The sequence below is a fragment of the Desmodus rotundus genome, chromosome 5, assembly GCF_022682495.2.
Source record: "Desmodus rotundus isolate HL8 chromosome 5, HLdesRot8A.1, whole genome shotgun sequence".
NCBI classification, from domain to species: Eukaryota; Metazoa; Chordata; class Mammalia; order Chiroptera; family Phyllostomidae; genus Desmodus; species Desmodus rotundus.
The window spans coordinates 98,409,126-98,428,277 of record NC_071391.1 but is presented as its reverse complement, the minus strand read 5'-3'; the positions used below and the strand labels follow the sequence as shown (position 1 = coordinate 98,428,277).

Genomic DNA, 19,152 nt, shown 5'->3' with positions numbered 1-19,152 from the left:
GACAGCTGCCCAGCACAGCTCCCATCACTGACATCCTTTCCATCGTCTCCCTCCCAATGCCCCTCCTTGTTCCAGATCTGTAGCGGAGTAGGACTTATCAGAGGAAGGACAAAGAAGGAACATGGAACGGTAGAAATGCTGGGGGGCTTCCTAGCTGCTTTTGGGATTTCCAGTTAACTCAGTGATGGAAGGAAAAACAGGTACAGGCATACCTTGGACATATTGCAGGTTCAATCTAGACCACCACAATATAGTAACCTGTAATCCTTTTGCTGGTGAAGGGTCTAGCCTTCAATTTACAAAAACCACATCTGTGAAGCACAGTAAAGTGCAATGAAACAGGCTATGTATTGTGTATCTTCTAGCTGTTCTGAAACCCCTGCCCCTAAGTCAAGTTAAAGTGTTGCCTAAACCACTGGTTTTCAAACTTGACCTGGGGAGCTTTAAAAATTACTGCCGACTGGGTCATGATTTAATTGGCCATGACCTGGAACTTTTAAGGTTTTATTTATTTATTTTTAGAGAGAGGGGAAGGGAGGGAGAAAGAGAGGGAGAGAAACATCGATATGTAAGAGAAACATCAATCAGATGCCTCTTGCATGTGCCCCAACCAGGGACCGGCCCACAACCCCAGGCATGTGCCTGATGGGGAATCAAACCAGTGACCTTTCACTCTGTGGGATGATGCTTCACCAACTGAGCTCACCGGCCAGGAAGATCTGGAAGTTTTAAAAGCTTCAAATATGCAGGGAAGTTTGAGACCCACTGGCCTAAATCACTAGTTGTGTTCTTCCTCAGGACTAGGGCATGGGCTCTGATCTGTAGGCCTTTTATAGCCCTTGCAAGTCTAGAGTTAGAGACAATCAATATTGTAACTTGTCTTTTAAAGCTATGTTTAGGAAAAGAGTTGAAAAGCATTGCTAGTGTAATAGAGATGGTGTGGTATTACCATGAGCACAAGAATTTGCATTCAAGTCCCAACCCTGTCACTATCTGGCTGAGGGGGGATAAGCTCTAAGGCCTCAGGTCTCCCCCATGTAAAAAGATTGAATGCCTAATGTCAGTCTCACCAAACTAACTGTTTGATGAATTACAGACTTCTCATGCTAGTCTGAGACCTCAAACTATTACAAATGGAGTAGTCAGTGTGGTTATTTTGTTTTTAAAATGGTAGATTGAACCATTATTTCTAAAGAATTCTTTGTAATTGGAATTCATAATCTAAATTTCGTCAAAATCTATCCCACCTCTAAGATAATCTTGAATTTGACTTGACTTTATTTCAGAGGGCTCAGTGGCAGTACGAACCACAACTATATTGTAATAAGCAGCCAGTGTGCCTTAAACATTTGAGAAGTAGTGGTCATGAAAGGAGCCGAGCACCCAAATTGAAATGTGTTCCTGATTTTTTTGTTTAACGTGCAGACAGTTGTCTCTGCAGCCCACACATCATCTGCTCTTGCCTCTTAGCAGCTCCTTCGTCTACCAGTCTCACTAGACTTCTGACTCTTCCCCAGCTCCAACCACCTAACTTCTCGCTTCTGTAGCTAGTCTCACGATAGCCCCTCTGCAAGAAAGTCCGTGCCCTGCTCCCACACCCACACATTTCTTTTGTGAGGTCTTTCCTGGACATTACAGAAAAAATTAGCATTTTCCTCTTCCACCACCCTTTTAACATTTCATTCATTAAACCACAAAACAGTGCCAACATGAGGCATGCGTGAAAGAATGGGAGAAATCAGCTTGCTGTCTCAGTGAGTTTCATTCTGGTGGGAAAAATACACACACAATTGGCTCTTTATAATTATAGTATTATCATATAGTTCTGGAGCCAGTTTATAGATCTCTTTCTTCTGATGTTTCTGAGCTCCTCAAAGCTGTGTATAGTGTCTGATTTTTACATGGATCCCAGGACCCAGAAATCCAAATTTGAAATGGATCAACCCAGTATTCCTTTTTCAGTTCCAGTGCTGAGTCTAACTAGCAATGCTCCCTTCCTCTCTTCATTCGGCGTTATTTTTGTCTCTGTTAATAGGACTTGGTGGCACAAAGTACATCTCCTTTGAGGAACGGCAGTGGCATAACGACTGCTTTAACTGCAAGAAGTGCTCCCTGTCACTGGTGGGCCGAGGCTTCCTCACGGAAAGGGATGACATCCTGTGCCCTGACTGCGGAAAAGACATCTGAGGTCAACACAAATTACTGCTTGCGACACACACAGATTTACATATTTTCCTTCTCAACTAGGCAACACTGTGTTCTGGTTTCCACCAGCCACACCAAGACTTTCCTCTTGTGCTTCTCAATGGTACTCACGTTTGTTAAAACCCTTTAATCCTTTATATTAGTAGTTCCATCCCGGGGAAGGAGAAAACCCTTATGGAATCATTAGGTAGGAAGATGGTTTTGAATTTTTATAATCAAGCAAAATCCGAGTACAAAATCCTCTTGAATATCTTTATAAATGTATCTTTTTTTCATTGCGTATTTAATTTTAAAGTCCATTAACATGTCACAAACTTGAAAGTTTTCCAAACCACAGAAGGTAACGAAGAGTTGGTATTTATAACTGTGTAACATCCTGTTGTATAAGGCCTGCAGCAAGATTATATGGCTAGTAATAAAATTATTCAGGCACAGTGTGTGAAGTAATGATTAAACATTAAGGTGCTACGTACAAACAACACCTTATTGCATGTTCTACTTATCACTGACGTGCTACTCTGGTGGGCTGGGCCACTGTTAACTAAAGCTGCATCACACCTTTTATTTAAAAACCTTCAGTCAGCACTATGATCTCTTCCTTGCTGTCTTCTCTTTGTTCCCCTCTCCCAAACTCTCTCTTGGAATTGAATAGTCTGCACTTGATCCATTTGCAGAAGCTCCAGAGTATGAGCTGGTGACAATGAAGGTGATGTTGGGTCACTGGACAGAGCTCGGAGCCTTCCCATAGTTGTGGATCTCCCACTGACCTGCCTTCTCTTCCATAAAGTGCAGGACTGCAAAAGGACACAGGCTCCTTGAGGCCAGAGGTGACATCTCGTTCATCAGTATATTCTCAACACCTGAGCAACTTAGGGCATACTGGAAGCCTTTCAGTAAGTGTTTCTGAAAAGAAAGTGAAAAAGAGAAAAAGAGACAGAATAACTGCCATAAAGATAACACTCTGAGCTCCTCGTTTGGCAGTAGTCTGTAAAATCATCTCTGAAGCAGACTATTCAGTTGCAAGCACTGAGCCAGTTTATGAGATGGGGCATTGCATGTTTCTCTTTTTGGAATAGTAACAATATTAACCTTTGGTCCTTAGTTTTCTAAGACAATACAATATTATAAAATGATGTGCTATGCAACAGAAAAACCGGGTGGAAATCAAGTCCCATCCGCGCCTATCAGGCACACCTCAAGTTTCTTAAGCTGAGTGCTGCCACCATGAGAAATGTTTGATCAGGTCTGAGAGGCCTTCCAGAGTTACGGTTAGCTTGAGGCTTTGCCTTTTTTAGCTGTTTTGCCATCTTCTACTTCATAATACCAAAGGAAAAGCATTCTTGCAAATGTGCTTTTCAAAAAAAAATGGCATAATTCCAAAAAGAAATGAAGCGAAAACTTTCCAGATTTCATCATGGGACATCTTACTCGTTCCTTATTAAAACCACATATACACTAGACCACAGGTGGCAAACACAAGGCCCACGGGCCAAGTGTGGCCTGGCACCTTGTTTCTACCTGGCGGCAGCGCCGAGCTCTCGCTTAACTTATAAGGAGTAGTTACATTTATACAGTCCTAAAATTACATTCCACCCTTTGAAGGCAACCGAGAGGCTGATGTGGCCCCCGGTGAAAAGGAGTTTGACATCCCTGCACTAGATGAACCCAACCTTCAATTACTCAACTTATCAAAAACAATAGTTGGTGGCAAGTAATTAAGAGGGGCTGGTAGCTCCATGATACTAGTAGTAAAAAGCTAAATGGCAGACTAGTCAGAAGTTTAACAGAGAAAAACAGGGAAGGAAGAGCTGAGAAGAGCCCTCATGGGATCCCACTTACTATCCCTGGGGCATCCAGAAGACTACAGGCATGGACTGGGTTGCACACACTCAGGAGCAATCGGAGTGGACGTGGAGCAGACTTGAAAACATTCTCATGAGCTCAAAGTGCTTAAGCAGAACTCTGACCTGGCTGAACATATATTACAAACATGTTTAAAGAATGAAAGGAACATATAATAAGAAAAATCAGTGAACCTGCAGGTAGATCAGTAAAGATCATAAAATCTGAAAAACAAAAACAGAATGAGAAGAGATCAGAGCCCCAAAGAAATGTGAGCCACCATTAAGTGTACCAACATATGAGAGAAAAGGGACAGAAAAAATGTTTTAAGAATTAATGGCTGAAAACTTGCCTAAATTTGATGAAAAACATTATCCAAGCAACTTGACAAACTCAAAGTAGGAAAAATGCAGATATCTGTACCCAGACATATCAAAATGCCGAAAAGCCAAAAATAAAGGGGAAATTCCTGAAAGTAATGAACTGAGATTGGCGCTTCCACCCCCACCTCAGGGGAGTCTGGATGTAGACACACACAGTGTGCCTGGGCCTCCACCCCAGTGCCACCCAGTCCTCTACCAGTTGGGAATCATGGCATTAAACAGATGCTCTGGCTATAAATAACAGTTCTATGATAAGCTGTTTTATGAACAAGGACTTCTATTAAACTGTGAAATAAAACATAAAGTACATAAAACAAATGTTAGCAGGTGAAAGTCTACTATGGAGAGAGAAGTCAGAATACTGGTCACTTCTCTGCGTCGGAAGGGACTGGAGGGAACTGTCTGGAATGCTGGGCGCGCTCTGTACTAGAGGTGGCAAACTGGCTCTTGGGCTAAATGCTGCCCACAGCCTGCTTTCCTTTACACAGTTGTATTGGAAGACAGCCATTCCTGTTCATCTGCAGTTTGCCAACCTTGCTCTGTGTCACGATTTGGGTAGTGATGACAACACACACACACTCATATGAAAATGTATATAAATTCACCGACTTGTGTATTTTAAAATCTACAGTATTTTATATGTGAAAAATAAAAATGTGTATGTTACACTTTTTATGGTTTCCTATACTGGACAGTTAATGTAAAGCTGGTCTTTTTTTCCTTAAACATGGCAAGCAAACTTGCTTGATCTTTACTTGATTACTCTAATATATGAAGGCTTTGGGGGTCAGTCTCTCCCGCCTGATGTTTCTGCTGCACCTCATACTTGGTAGTTTCCTGTATGCCTGGGTCATTCTGACTTGTGCTAGTCACTGCCTTTATCAAGTTAACTGTGGGCGTTTCCTGAGGCTTCCGAGCAGTGTCTTCCTGCAGAGAGGAATCCATTGCCTCTGCCGCCGCCAGGCTAGCACTACTTTCAAGTCCCCTCCTGCGTTCCGATCGCCGTCCTGGGAGTATAAAATCTGGCCGCAAATCTGTATGAGGGCCTGCTTGATTGCTTCCAGCCTCCACCCCACTCTGTCCTTTCTTTCCCTTTCCTGTTCTTCCTTTGTATTTTCCTGTTTTCTTTTGCTCTTCCCTCCGCTTAGCAGGGCAGGTTTACTTCTAATTCACCTTTGTCACGTGAGACAGGTGCTCTTTGGAGTCATGGCTACCAGGTTTCCTATCTTGTGGGTTGCAGGGCTGTCTTCTCCTTCACAACACACTGTGTTCAATAGCACGTTGAACAACATGGCCTACTGTGCTCAGTTCTTGTGATCTCTAGATTTTTGTCTGTAAGCTCTTCGGTGCTTTTACATTTTTTACAGTGGGGTGTGTTTTATTGAGATATGTTTTAAGAGCACAGAGGAAGGGTATCTATAGTAGAGAACACTCCCGGGATAGGGTGATGGAAAGTAGTTGAGGGGCATTCTACAAAAAAACCTAACCAATATGCTCCAAAACTATCAACATTATAAAGTCTGAGAAAATGTCACAGCCCAAATGAGTCTACTGAATTACTATGAAGACTAAAGGTAAGGTGGTATTCTGGGACAGAAAAAGGACCTTAGGTAAAACCCAAGAAAATGTGAATAAAGTTACAGACTTTAGATAACAATAACATCTCAGTATTGATTCATTTCAACAAAGGCATCATATTAACAAATTAGTAATGGGGGGAACTGGGTGTGCAGTGTAAGGAAACCCTCAGCACTGCCTTGGTAGTATTTCTACAAACCTAATATAAGGTTTGTATTTTGAAAGTTTATTTTTAAAAATTATGTAGCAGGGCAGAATAAATAGAACAGAATGCTTAACTCGATTTGGTGTTTATATTTATAAAACTACCTTTCATCATAACTGATATTTTACAGTCTCCTAAGGTTTAATTATTAGTCAAAGAAAGATAAATAATTTGTAATGGAAAAAATAAAATGAAAAATATTTTAGTTCAAACTACTTATCCAAAGGCTTCTGCCTACCTTCAGCTTTATTTTATACTACTCTCCTTACCCAGTTTCACTGTTTTGAGCCCCACCAGTCTTTTTGTTCTAAAAACCTATGAAAACAGGGTTTTCACTTCACTGTTGAGTCTGATGTCTGTTATCTAGTGCTGGGTAGGCAAATCATCCCAAACACTTAGTGGCTTAATAGAACCCCTATTCTATTCACGATTCTGTGAGTCAACTCCCCAGGCTGGTCTGCCCTGGACTTACATGCAGTTGGTCACCTACAGCTAGACTGGGGTGGATGTTGTCAGCTGGGACATATTTTTCTAGCAAGCTTTTTCTTCTCATGGCTGCAGCAGGTGTCCCCAAGAGTGACAGCAGAAGCACCTGCTTGATCACAATCTACCACATGTAGGATGCTTTTCCTAATAAAAGCCTTCCATAGCTGTTGCCCCTTAAAATTTTCAAAGAAGCCTTTCCCAACCATTATATTTACAGTAGTTTCTCACCCTACCTTCCCCATCCCTATTCCATGATTAGGCCTGATTTTCTTCCTCTCATTACAATCATCCACTATTCACTGTTCACTTGCCTGTCTTCTCTTTAGAAACAGGAACTTAATTCACACCTTCATTTTTTCCTACCACAATATAGAAGACAACCAAGTATTTTAACAACTGACAGAGCAGAACACTTCAGTTAGTAAAAAAACACTTTAGTAAATACCTAAATGGACATAAGATTTCCTTGGTCTCTTCTGTCCAGACAGAAAAATCAAAGATCTACTTTTTAATTTCAAGATAGAGGTTACCTGAGGCTTTTCCAAGTTAGTTAAGAGCTTCACTATCCAACATTAAGATACCAGTTTAGAAATTAACTCTCAAGATCGCCCAAGCACAAATAAGCCCTCAACTGAATCTCTGGCTTCTCACCAGTTAAGAAAGCTTACAAGGGTTGAGGTTCGGGAACGTGCTTCCATCCCTCCCAGTGTCGTGTCCCCCCCCAGGGTGTCCTGGACCGCAGGCTACTCTAGCCAAGCTCCCTTCTAAAGCAGGGGCCCCAAGATGTGGGTGGATTATTGGAACCGCACCTGAGCACAATCAATCCAGGTACAGAAGGTTTTACTATAAAAAAACGACACCTTTCAATATAGTTTACTCACATAAAAAGAGATCAAGTCATTACAGAGTATTTTTCCATTTTATTTTTTTAATGAATGACAGACCTACTCAGTAATTTTATTCAGTTTATTTAAATAAGGATACGGCTACTTAAAAGACTTTTTACATACAAAAAAATGTACATTACAAGGTTAAACTTTCTGTACTGAATTACAAAACCTGCACAAGCATTTTAATAAAAGAGCACACTTAAAAACATTTTGACCATTTTGTAGCCTCTAAAAATCACTGAAGTTGCACAGTAGTGAAGAGAGGAAGCTCTTACATGTTATTTAATCTACTGGCAGTTTCACTTAATGTAAGTTTAAAAAGGTCATTGCTATTGAATGAGTCTCTCCATCAGTTTTAGTATCGTCTTTGAAACTTAAGTCAACCAAAATATTGTTGCAAATAATAATTATAAGTCTAAAGAATTTTAATACTAGCAAAAATATTATGGGGTCATAGTAGTAGTTGGACCAACTTTCCAAAGTGCCTGGATACTGTCTACATTAACAAAGCTATTTTGGAAAACTGCACAGCCTTTACAGCCACTGGGAAGCAATTTTGTGCCTTGGTGCTGCACAGCTTTCAGACTCTCCAGAACTCATGCAGCAAGCAGTCTATGATCACTCAAATGTAAGAGGACTGGGGGGTCAGCCTATCTTTACCCCCAGTGAATAAGCAGAACCAAACAATATGACTTGCAAACCTAAGCCTGAAGCTTAGGATCTATAGGAAGGAAGAAGGCAAAGCACGTGAAAATATGGGAAAGGAGGACATGAAAAAGGAAAACAAGGGACAAAGAGGGAAGGGAAGGAAAACGCAAGACCACCTGCCAATGGCAGGAAGTGATAAAGTGCCTGTAACTGCACCTCAGAAGCCACTCACTAATGAGTGCCATTCACTTTCCTACCCCAATAATAAGAAAAACTGGCTTTATTGGAATAAGTAATCAAGAGCAATGGTAGTAACCCATGTTAATAAGTAAAAAGGATTTTGAAGTTGTTAGCCATTCAAATCAAGTCCTTCTCAACTTCAAAGCTCACCAAAGCAACACTTCCAAATAGGAGATTCCCAACACTTCTGCTTCAGATCCCCATCATTCAGCAGGCTTCAGTATGTGGAGAAAGACACTAAAGGCAAGCTGTATCTCTGCACCTTGAGAAGGCACAGTGCTCTAGGACGTTGGTTTATGTAATAATACATAGTACATTGTTTCGTTCTCTACATTTCAAACTCAAAATAGCTCAAGAATATGCTGCTGTATGAGCATTGATTCTGAATGTTCATAATATAAACTTCAATTTGAAGCAACAATGTTACACAGTTCAGCTGTTATCACCAACCTACTTTGTAAGTTAAATATACAAATTAAAAATTAATTCTGAGTAACTAAAAATAAGTTTCTACTGACTTAAAACTGTCAAAGAGCCAATTCTCTCTTAACTAAGAGAGGAGAGCAGATGAAAGCAGATGAAAGCAAAAGGGAAAACTGAATATGAAATATAATTTGTCACTCTCAAATCTGCACTTTTCAAAATTTCCCTTCACATAGTTATATATAGGAATACATTTGTCCTTCAACAATATTACATACATCAGCCCTGCAGATAACTGTATGTTTAGCAATTTACTGTAACTTTAGCAATCTACGTAACACTTAGTATGTATCCATTTTGTTTTTACGTGTACAGATTTAGTCTAGATAAAGGCAGAATAACTGAAAACTGCAGAGTTAAAATTTTAGTACAGTACTACCTGCAAGGCTGAATTAATTTTTTGTAAGGCTATTCAATAGCTGAACTAAAATGCTTGTTTTAACAAATATAAATAGGAATGAGACTACTCAAAAAGTATTGAAAAGACAAATCCCAATTTGAAGATCAATCATACAAGGGAAAAAGTATAAAGTATTCTTGCACTTGGTTAGAAACACACAGCAGAAAGTGGACTCTACAATTCACAAATAGAAGTTTTAACCCTATTGTCCCAATGACTTCAATTACACAGTCGGAAGAATACCACTTTAACACAGCACGAAACCTCACTAGGTGTGTCTGACAGCCCTGTGAAAAGCTGTCCATGCTACCCCAGCAAGGACCCCCGCCAACTGGAGCCGACACTTCTCTACTGTCACTGCGCTGACTTCTGACTTCAGTGCCTTCTCCTCCTCCTCTCCCTGCCTATTCTGTTCCCTTCAATGCCATACTTCCTGCACTCTCTTAAATTCTAGAATTCTATTCCCCTCCTCCTAGTCACTAAACTTTCTGCCAACAGGTACAACCTCTAACATGATTGCTACACCTGAAGATTTTTAAAGTCAGCCTCGTTGAGACCCTAGGAAGGAGAGATGCATGAGCTCACAGAGTAAGATCAAGCTGCTTATGAAGAGAAGGAGGCAGGGCTGCTTCATGACAAGAATGTTCTAAGTGTGGACCTGGGGTGACATTGATTAGTCAGCCCACAAGAAATCAATTCTGTCCTGGCTTTAAGGAAAGGAGCCATAGCAAGCGCTTACAGAACAGCAGTTTTATTTGTATATTCTGAGTAGTTTATTGGCAGCACTACAAATACGCTTTTGTTGGTGAACCTCGAGGATGAATTTGGCAGTAGTTACTAAAATGCTGTGATGAACTGTTATATTCCTTTGCTTGGGAAAGGAAACAAAAGTTGTTAACTTCTGAAATATCTGAGTTTTTAAAAAAATCTCAAAGTTCTCCAAACACTGAAACAGACTAATGAGAAGAATTCCTAAAATTCATCAGATGCTTTACACCAGACTTGTAGCTTACTGATTTGACTCAATATGAATGATTTATACTAAGTCATTCATTTAAAAAGAAATTCTTTCCTACCCTGGCTGGTGTGGCTTAGTGGATTGAGTGCTGGCCTGCAAACCAAAGGGTTACTGGTTCGATTCCCAGTCAGGGCACATGCCTGGGTTGCGGGCCAGGTCCCCAGTTGGGGACATGGGAGAGACAACCACACACTGTTGTTTCTCTCCCTCTCTTTCTCCCTCCATTTCTCTAAAGATAAATAACATCTTTTTTAAAAAAGAAATTCTTTCCTAATCAGGGAATAAAAGGCAGATTTCTTTTTTTTTTAAAGAAGGAAGGCAGGCAGGGAGAGAGGGAAAGGAAAGACTATTTTTCTGAACCTAATTTTAAAACTCTTAAGAAAACTTCAAAAAATGAAGATCTCTGCAAATACTTTCAATATATGAGAACCTGTTTGAAAACTACAGTTACAGTTATATTTACATTTTTGGAAACTTTCCTTCATGGCCATGTAACGTGCTGTATCTTCCTTTTTGCTTCTGGGGGCTTCAGGTTATTCTGAAAAGACATGAACAGAAATCAGCTTATACTTACAAAAATGTCAGAGAATAACTGAAATGAACATTTTAAACCACCAAGATTGAATAATACAAACGGTAGATCTCTGCTGCCATCAGGTGGGAAGATTTCAAGAGACTGGCTATTATTTTTCTAGCTGTGGTTCTCAAACGTTTGCATTATCAGAATCATCCAGGGCGCTGATCTTGTATTTTTCTGGAAGCTCCTTCAGGGGACCCCAAGGTATACTCAGAGTTGAGAACCACTGCTTCCTCCCTACCATGTTCTCCCTCAATCTCACAATCCAAGATCTTAATATGAGAAAAGATTGCTTAAAAAAAAAAAAAAGATCCTTGAAGCTCACTCCATATTGTAATATTTGAGGTGGATTCTTCTTCCCACTCCTATTGATACCCTCCTCCTCTTTCCCACAAAGGTGGCTGAAGTGTGGAGGCAGCACGGTGTCATAAGAAGTGCATGTTCTGGGTCCAAACAGACCTGAATTCTAAATGCAATTGGATTGCTTATTAACCCCAAAACCCTGGACAAGTTTTTAAAAATTACCTAAGCTTTTGTTTTCTTATCTGTGAAATGGGATAAACTATAGTGTCTACTTCATGGGATTGCTAAAAGGATTTAAAGAATTAATGTAAGAACTAAGGGTTGGCCTGATAATACATAGTAGCTTTCTTTTTCCAGGATCTACTATTTTAGAATGTTTGGACTACCCTCAGTTTTGATCCCTTTGACATACAATAGGAAGATAACAAAGCCAAACTATATACTACAGGAATGTGCTATAGACTGAATGTTTGGTCCCCCTCAAAAGTAGAATGTTGAAACCTAACCCCCAATGGGATATTTGCAGGTGGGGCCTTTGGGGTGATTAGGTCCTGTGGGTGGAGCCCTCATGAATAGGATTAGTGCTCTTATAAAACAGCCCCCAGAGGGCTCCCTGGCTCCTTCTGCCAGGTGAGGACAAAGTGAGAGACAGCTAAGAACTAGGAAGCAAGTCCTCACCAGACACTGAATCTGCCAGTGCTTTGACTTTGGACTTCCCAGGCTCCAGGACTATAGGTAATAAATGTTTGTTGCTTGAGCCATCCAGACAATGGTACTTTTTGTTGTACCAGTCAAAAAGGACTTAGACAAGGAATAGTTTATAAAACTTCTAGATGTTTATATAATCTCATAATTAAATTCTAAATAAACGTGTAACTATATCAAATTTGCCAGCTTATTAAATCCAAGCATCCAAATGCTTAAGTATAGTAGAACACAACCTCGTAGATTCCCCCAAACATCCTCTATACCTCTAAGGGTAGAAATACTTGAGAGGCAGGGGAGGCAAGTGATAAATCCTAAAGACTCTTGTGTGGTTTTAAGGAAGGGCAAAACAAAGATCAAGCTCTACAATGCCACTTGAATATGTGACCCTGCACGAATTTTACTTAACATGTTGAGTCCTTGCTAAAGAAAGAGTATGTCTTTTAGTTCCAAGATACTGAAAGGATATAAATGAGAAAAATCTAGTTGGAGTGCCTAGGAGACTTTTTTTCTCTTTACACATTTTAAGCAGAAAAAAAAACACCTGTACTTTTAAAAGAGCATTAGGTTATCATCATGAATTTCAATATTCCAGGGTTCAGACATAGCAAAAATGAGATATAAAAATAAGACAGATCACATAAGGGTTAAGCAGGTTGTAGCACAGCTAATTGCCCAGAGATATCACTCCCGTCTCTTAGCAGCATGGAAACCACCCCACACTCACCATGGCCTCGGCTTCTTCTTTAGGAGCAGCTCGCTTTAACTTCACAGGAGTAGTTCCCACAGGGGACAAAGGCAGCAACTTCACAGGGCCCAAAGGACTTTTCCTATGCGTTAAGTCATGGTTCTGTTTAGTGTCATTATTATTGTGTTCCATTTTATTGTTCATAGGCAAATTGGAAGACAAGATTAGGGGTGAAACACTTGAAGAGGAATTTGATAATTTTCGAAAGGCATTACTGGTAAAGCTTGCCTGAGGGGGAGCCTTGAGTCGATCATTATCTCCATTGTCTGTCTTTTTCACTTTTATACTTGTACTTGTTGAACTTCCATCAAACACAATGAGAGGTCTTTTCTTTAACACATCTACAGCACTGCTCCTGAAATCAGAGAGACACATTAGTGAAAAATATCTGGAATGGCAAAGCAGTTACTAGAATATAAAGTTAAAACAATGACCAAAACAAACTTATTGATAGAGGAATCTAAATAATAATTTTCTAGTGCTTTATTTATTGACATGAAATTTAAAAATAGCTTTATTGTATGCACAAGAATGTTATTTTTAAAACACCAATCTACCAACTAACCCTACAATTTAAAACAGAATTTCCTAATAGCTAAAAAAAAAAATTTTATTTAAAAAAAATCACCATCTTATTGATGAAGTTAGTTTGATCATGTATTATTACTTAGAAATCATAATAAATTACAAAACTATTCCAAGACTGGCTGAGACCTCACTAGTCTCGGATTCCAGAATCAGGCTCTGGAAGCCACCCATGCCCCGCATGCTGCTCTCTGACCTCTGCGGTGTACTCACTGTTCCTCCAACCCTGCTGTCCTTCCCACGTACACACACTTAATGGCACCTGCCGAGGTCCATGAAGGCCATGGGAAGATACAGATAATGACAATTTTTGTTTCACATGTAACCCCCAGAATTTAGTATAGGGCCTGCAGCACTGACACATGAATGAATGTTAAAAAACGACAACAATACTATACCAAGACTACCATAGTGGCAGTCTATGTACAATGATACAGAACATTCTATTCTATTCATTAAGGTCTCTGAAACCAAGACATTTTCCTTTAAAAAAAAAAAAATTAACTGAGGTGACAGTTTAACAAGGTCAAAGGTCATATAGGTTTCAAGCGTACATCACAATGACACCTGGTCTGTATACTCCCACCACCCAAAGTCAAACCATCCTTCGTCACCATATATTTGGCTCCCCTACCCACTTCTCGGGTAGTCACCATACTGTTGTCTGCCTGAGTTTCAGCTTTATATCCCATATGAGTAAAGTCATATAGTTCTTAGCTTTTTCTGAATGACTTATTTCATTAGCATGATATTCTCAAGATTCATCCAAGTCGTCACAAGTGGCAGTATTTCATCTCTTCTTATGGCTGAATACTATTCCATAGTATATATATACCACATCTTCTTTATTCAATCCTCTATTAAAGGACACTTTGGTTGTCTCCATGTCTTGGCCATCATGAATAATGCTACAATGAACACAGGGGTGCTTATATCTTTGCGAATAAATGTTGTCAAGTTTTTGGGGTAGATACCCAGAAGAGGGATTGCTGGGTCATATGGTAACTCTATTTTTAATTTTTTTGAGAAACTGCCATACTGTTTTCCATAATGGCTGTACCAGTTTACATTCCCACTAGCAGTGAATGAGGGATCCTTTTTCTTCACAACCTCTTCGACACTTGTTATTACCTGTCTTGCTGATAATAGCCATTCTAACAGGTGTGAGGTGCTATCTCGTGGTTTTGATTTGGGTTTCCTTAACACAAATTAAGTTCAACCTCTTTTCATTTATCTGAGAGCCGTTTGTATGTCTTCTAGGGAGAGGTGTCTGTTCAGATCTTCTGCCCAGTTTTTAATTGGACTGGCATTTTTTAAACTAACTGTAACATTTGTAAAATTTTAATTTTAAAATTTAGCAAGTCTTCAGATCTAGCTTCAGAAAATCTTATTTCTACTCTTAACTGTAAAGATAATAAAAACATTCATTTGTTCATTACTCATTATACCTCAAGTCAAACAAAAGATTTATGATAAAAACCTTTTAAACAAACATGTCAGAAGAACTTGAGTTCTCCAGCCTTCCTACTCCAAGTGTGGTCCAGAAACCAGCAGCACCAGCAGCACCTTGGGACCTTGTAAAAAATTCAGAATCTGCCTTTTAACCAGATCCCAGGTGATTGGCCAAACTCACCAATTTTTGGGTCACCACTGACAATCATTTGGTAGAAGATGAAAGGTAAACTCACCATACATTCACTGCCATTGCAGAAGGGAAACAGAAGGACTATGAGTAAGATGCATCAGCGTGTGAGAGTTCAATCTAAGATTCAAGAGGCACATTCAAGTTTGAATAAAGATCTGGTCCTAGCTCTGTGTGACCTGGGACATGTCACAGCATTTCTCTAGAGCTCAGTTCCTTCAGAGATAAAATAATGAGCAATTCAACAACACCTGATGATCTCTTAGATTCTTCCAGCTTTAATGCTCTGGTACAAGAACTGAGTTGTGATTTTTTAAAATAGAGCCAAAGATCCTTTCCAAAATGACACTGAGTGATCTAATAAAAGGGACTGTCATATGAAGTATAACAGGATTAAAAGCTTTGCTTAGGACAATGTAAGTGAATGTGCAGATAAAAAGAAAATACTTCATAGTAGAGTCAACAGAAGTAAATTAAAGTACGTACAGCATAGTCCATACATTTGTGAAGTTAACACTACCGACATGCAACCATCAAGTTAAAATAATGCTCAATCTGAACTGAATGTGTTCAAAAGCGGAGACTGTACATTTATTTACTTTCCAAAAGACTCTGAGCATACATGTTGCATTGTTCAACTACTCCACCCCTTGGGGAATAATCTCCCTACCAATCATGAGTTTTCATTCTTTGTAACTAGAGATTAAAACCAGGAATCAACTCAGAATTAGCATTCTCCTTCACTCCATCTTCTTCCACTGTCACTAGCACACTGCCCAGGACAGTACCTTACAAACAGAAAGCTCTAAAAGGAAATTCAGTACCACTTGAACAGCACCACTTGCAATAAAAGAGACACAGGAAAAGAAATAACTAGCCCACTTGAGGGTCTTTGCATACTTTTTTCTCATTAACGAACCAACTACACTGATCAGTCAAATGTAACTTTAAAAGGGAAATTCATTTGCTTGTTGTTTTATGACAATTTTCTGAAATTAAAAAATTTTAAAGAGTGCCCCTGAAGCTGTAAATGAGTCTCTTAATTTCTTTATTATTCAAAGACCTTAGAGTTTTACTTAACTCCATTTTTTCCCTCACAATTCAGCAAATGGTATTAGCTCTACCTCTAAAATACACCCAAACCCCAACCCCTTCTTACTAAGTCCACTACTACCTCAGTCAAAGTCACCACCAACTACTGTTTGGATTACTGCAGTCTCCTTCCTAATTGGTTTCCCTGTTCTCCTCCCCCACCTTCAATCACTTCTCAGCACAGCAGCCAGCACGACGCTGTTAAAATGTTCATCATAAAATGTTCATCAGATGGTGTCATCATTCTGCTCAAAATCCTCCAGTGTCTACTCAACAGTAAAGCTAAAGTTCTCACAATGACCTACATGATCTGACAATCTCCCTTCACCCCCAATTAACCTCTTTCCTCTATTCTCCCTAAGGGTCTCTCCACTCTAGCCCTGGGACTCTTTGTTGGTGGTGGTATGATGGGCATACTCCTGACCCCTATTCTTGTATTCTGCATGGAATGCTACAATAGCTTGCTCTCTACTTCCTAGGTCTCTCTACTGAAGTGACATTTAACAGTGAGGTTGTTCCTGGCCACTTTACCTAAAACCATAATCACTCTCACTGCTTTCGTTTCACCTTAGCATCTGTCACCATGTAACATACCATATACTTTAGTTAATTTTTGTATTATGTTTTTTCCAATTAAAATATGAGCAAGGAATTTTGTCAGTTTTATTCATGGTATACATACAGTGCCTGGTGCTCAATAGTTGTTGAGTAAATAAAATTTTTTTAACCTAAATTTACCTGGGGGAGAAAAATAAAAGCAAAATTATTTAGTTATATAAGATAAAAATAAGAACCACTGATAAGTACCTTTTAGTCTCATTTTTTAGCTCATGTTGTTCTCTTTTCTTTTCCATCATTTTCCCCCATCTGTTCTTTGGCAAATCTCTCTGAGGCAATGGTATTGCATGCTGAACATATAGATCTGTAAGATTATCTTTGTTTATTCTTATGTCATTTTCAACAGCTATGTTTTTCTGTGGAAGGAAACAAAAGTAATTTCAAAACAACATCCTTCTTTTAACAATTAACCAACTTCCTACCTAACAAGGCAAAACACTGCTGCTTAAATAACAAATTATAAAACCCGCTGTCACAATTAGCACATGCTTAAGGGTCCTATATAACACTGAAAAGGCAGTATTATAAACGGATTAAGCTCTGTAAATATTAGGTTCAGCCTCATCATAAACACCATGGTCAGTGTGACAAGGACTGCTGTCCATAAGCGTTCAGCCAATGTACCAGGCAATAAGAGCATTTCCACCGGCATCATCCTAGTCTATGAAGGGAACTGAAAATGGATGACTTCCTGGGAAAACTGGGCAAAAGAAAACTAACAACGATAATGATCACAGTCTGTCAAAATATGTTATCAGAGTGTTACTACCATGATCAGATTAGTGGACTGCAGGCCTCACTTTGTATATTATTTCCCATGAATCTTTAATACTGCTTCTTAAATTGAAGACAAAGACCAAGATTTCAAATGGCCCTGCACATGGAAATGCAGTCACCTCACAGGTGATAGTACTGATAACACTATGTCATTAAAACCTGCCCTCATGGCTTCAGTAGCTTCCAGCCACTGCCTGGCTCTCCCCATCTAAATCACCTCATTCTCCCTCATTTTCCACTCTGTTCTCAACATCATGGAAAACTACATTATGAGACACAGGACTACCTACGGCTACAGAGTTTGGATTTATGAAGGAAAATGAGGATCATGGGTCCACCACTGCAATTCTGAAAGGCTTGGAAACATTCGTGTTTAGTAGAACTGACAAAACAATCTATGTTCTCTGTTAAACTTCCCCCACTCCTTTTTTTCCTTTCAAAACTTAGAAGCACAAATTTTACAGCGTTTCTATCTTATACTAGATGATCCTGTATTATCAATTTTCACCCTGTACTCGCTGAGATATATGTGGAAACCCTGGAGGTTCTCTTAGACAACATTCCCAAAGAACCCATTGGCAGGTTAGTTTGGGAAGCACTAATCAAGGGCCGAGGTGCTCAAACTGTGGCACCTGAACTAGCAGCAAGAACTTGTTAAAAATGCAGATTTTCAGGCCACACCCCAGACCTACTGAATGGTGCAGTCTGGGGATGAAGCCCAGCAATATGTGTTTTAAGAAGCCCTGGGTGACTCTGATGTACCTAAAAAGTTTGAGAAACACAGGTAAAAGGTAACTGACATCTCTAGAATAATCTACTTAGCAGTGGGGCTTGATAAAATGAGTACAGTACTGAAAAGAAAACACAAGAAAACCAAAACGTGCTACATAAAACCCCAAGGAAACGTTCAGTAATTCTTTACCACTTTAAACAAAATTTATCAGTTTTTGTCTTCTTTTTCGTCTACTATCAGAGGCCACATTAGCTGAAAAAGTGCAATCGCTACACTGAGAGCCCGGAACCCCGAATTCTCCTCCTGGCTACATCAGTTACCGCATTTACCGATGGTGTGACCTTAAGTAAGGCACTTCACCTCTCTGGAACTCAAGTTTCCTCATCTTTAATTAAGGTGAGAGTTTGGAGAATGGAGAATTTCTCCGATGCTTTGCAGCCCTAACAGTTCCCGATGACTGCCCTTCATTTCCGTTCCTCTTGGATTCTTCCCCAGTCCCTCTCTTCTTCAGGCCCTTGCTTACATACAGGCCGCAGAGGTCTTCTAGACTCCTCTTTGCGAGCCATCCACAACCCAAGAAGATAACTCTTAATTCCCAGGAATTCCTGATATGCTAAAGACGTCTATTTTCCGGATGGGGGGGGGGGGGGCTAGGTCAGTCTGCGTGAAGAGTCGCACAAACCCGGCGGGAGGAGCGACAGCGGCGGGTGTGTCCGCCTCCAGAGGATACTTCGGGCGGACTCCGACCCAAGCACCTCTTCCAACCCACCCGCCCAGGCGGCCCGACCTGCTCCAGAGTAAGGAGAAGGAACTCCTGGGAGAGCAGCTCTGGATGCAGCAGCAGCAGCTCCGAATCCGTGCAGCTGCGGCACCCTACATCCCCCGCCATCGTCGTCGCCAGGAGACCTCAGATGGCTACCCACAAAGCTCCGCGAAGTAAGCGTTCCGGAAGTGACGTTTGGGCGGGGACTCAATTTGTCGTCACTCTAGGTGC

General features: G+C 40.1%; 2 protein-coding genes across 9 annotated transcripts in view; one reads left to right on the top strand and one right to left on the bottom strand.

The window, feature by feature from the left end:
• The window catches only part of FHL2 (four and a half LIM domains 2), a 74,557-nt gene extending 69,454 nt beyond the window's left edge, over positions 1-5,103 (top strand). For all 4 annotated transcript variants that reach the window (XM_045204696.2, XM_053924085.1, XM_024571811.4 and 1 more), the window contains exon 6: positions 2,036-5,103. In XM_045204696.2, coding sequence (XP_045060631.2) covers positions 2,036-2,187 — 152 coding nt within the window. In that variant the 3' untranslated portion in view covers positions 2,188-5,103. The remainder of the gene's footprint in view (positions 1-2,035) is intronic.
• C5H2orf49 (chromosome 5 C2orf49 homolog) lies at positions 2,444-19,103 on the bottom strand. 5 transcript variants are annotated; one of them, XR_011651223.1, is made up of 6 exons: positions 18,946-19,093; positions 16,838-17,004; positions 12,940-13,066; positions 12,691-12,793; positions 10,842-10,916; positions 2,444-3,108 (listed from the first exon to the last, which is right to left on the bottom strand). XR_011651223.1 is itself a non-coding variant. In XM_024571813.3 (5 exons), the coding sequence occupies exons 1-4, from the start codon at positions 19,045-19,047 to the stop codon at positions 10,860-10,862; spliced, it is 702 nt and encodes a 233-aa protein (XP_024427581.2). In that variant the 5' UTR covers positions 19,048-19,093; the 3' UTR covers positions 2,444-3,108; positions 10,842-10,859. The 5 variants fall into 5 exon arrangements, 4 of the variants coding, with proteins under 4 accessions (XP_024427581.2, XP_045060632.2, XP_071077611.1 ...); XM_024571813.3 differs by having other exon boundaries at positions 12,691-13,066; XM_045204697.2 differs by lacking the exon at positions 2,444-3,108 and having other exon boundaries at positions 7,652-10,916; positions 12,691-12,813; positions 18,946-19,103.
• Between the last annotated feature and the right edge of the window lie 49 nt (positions 19,104-19,152).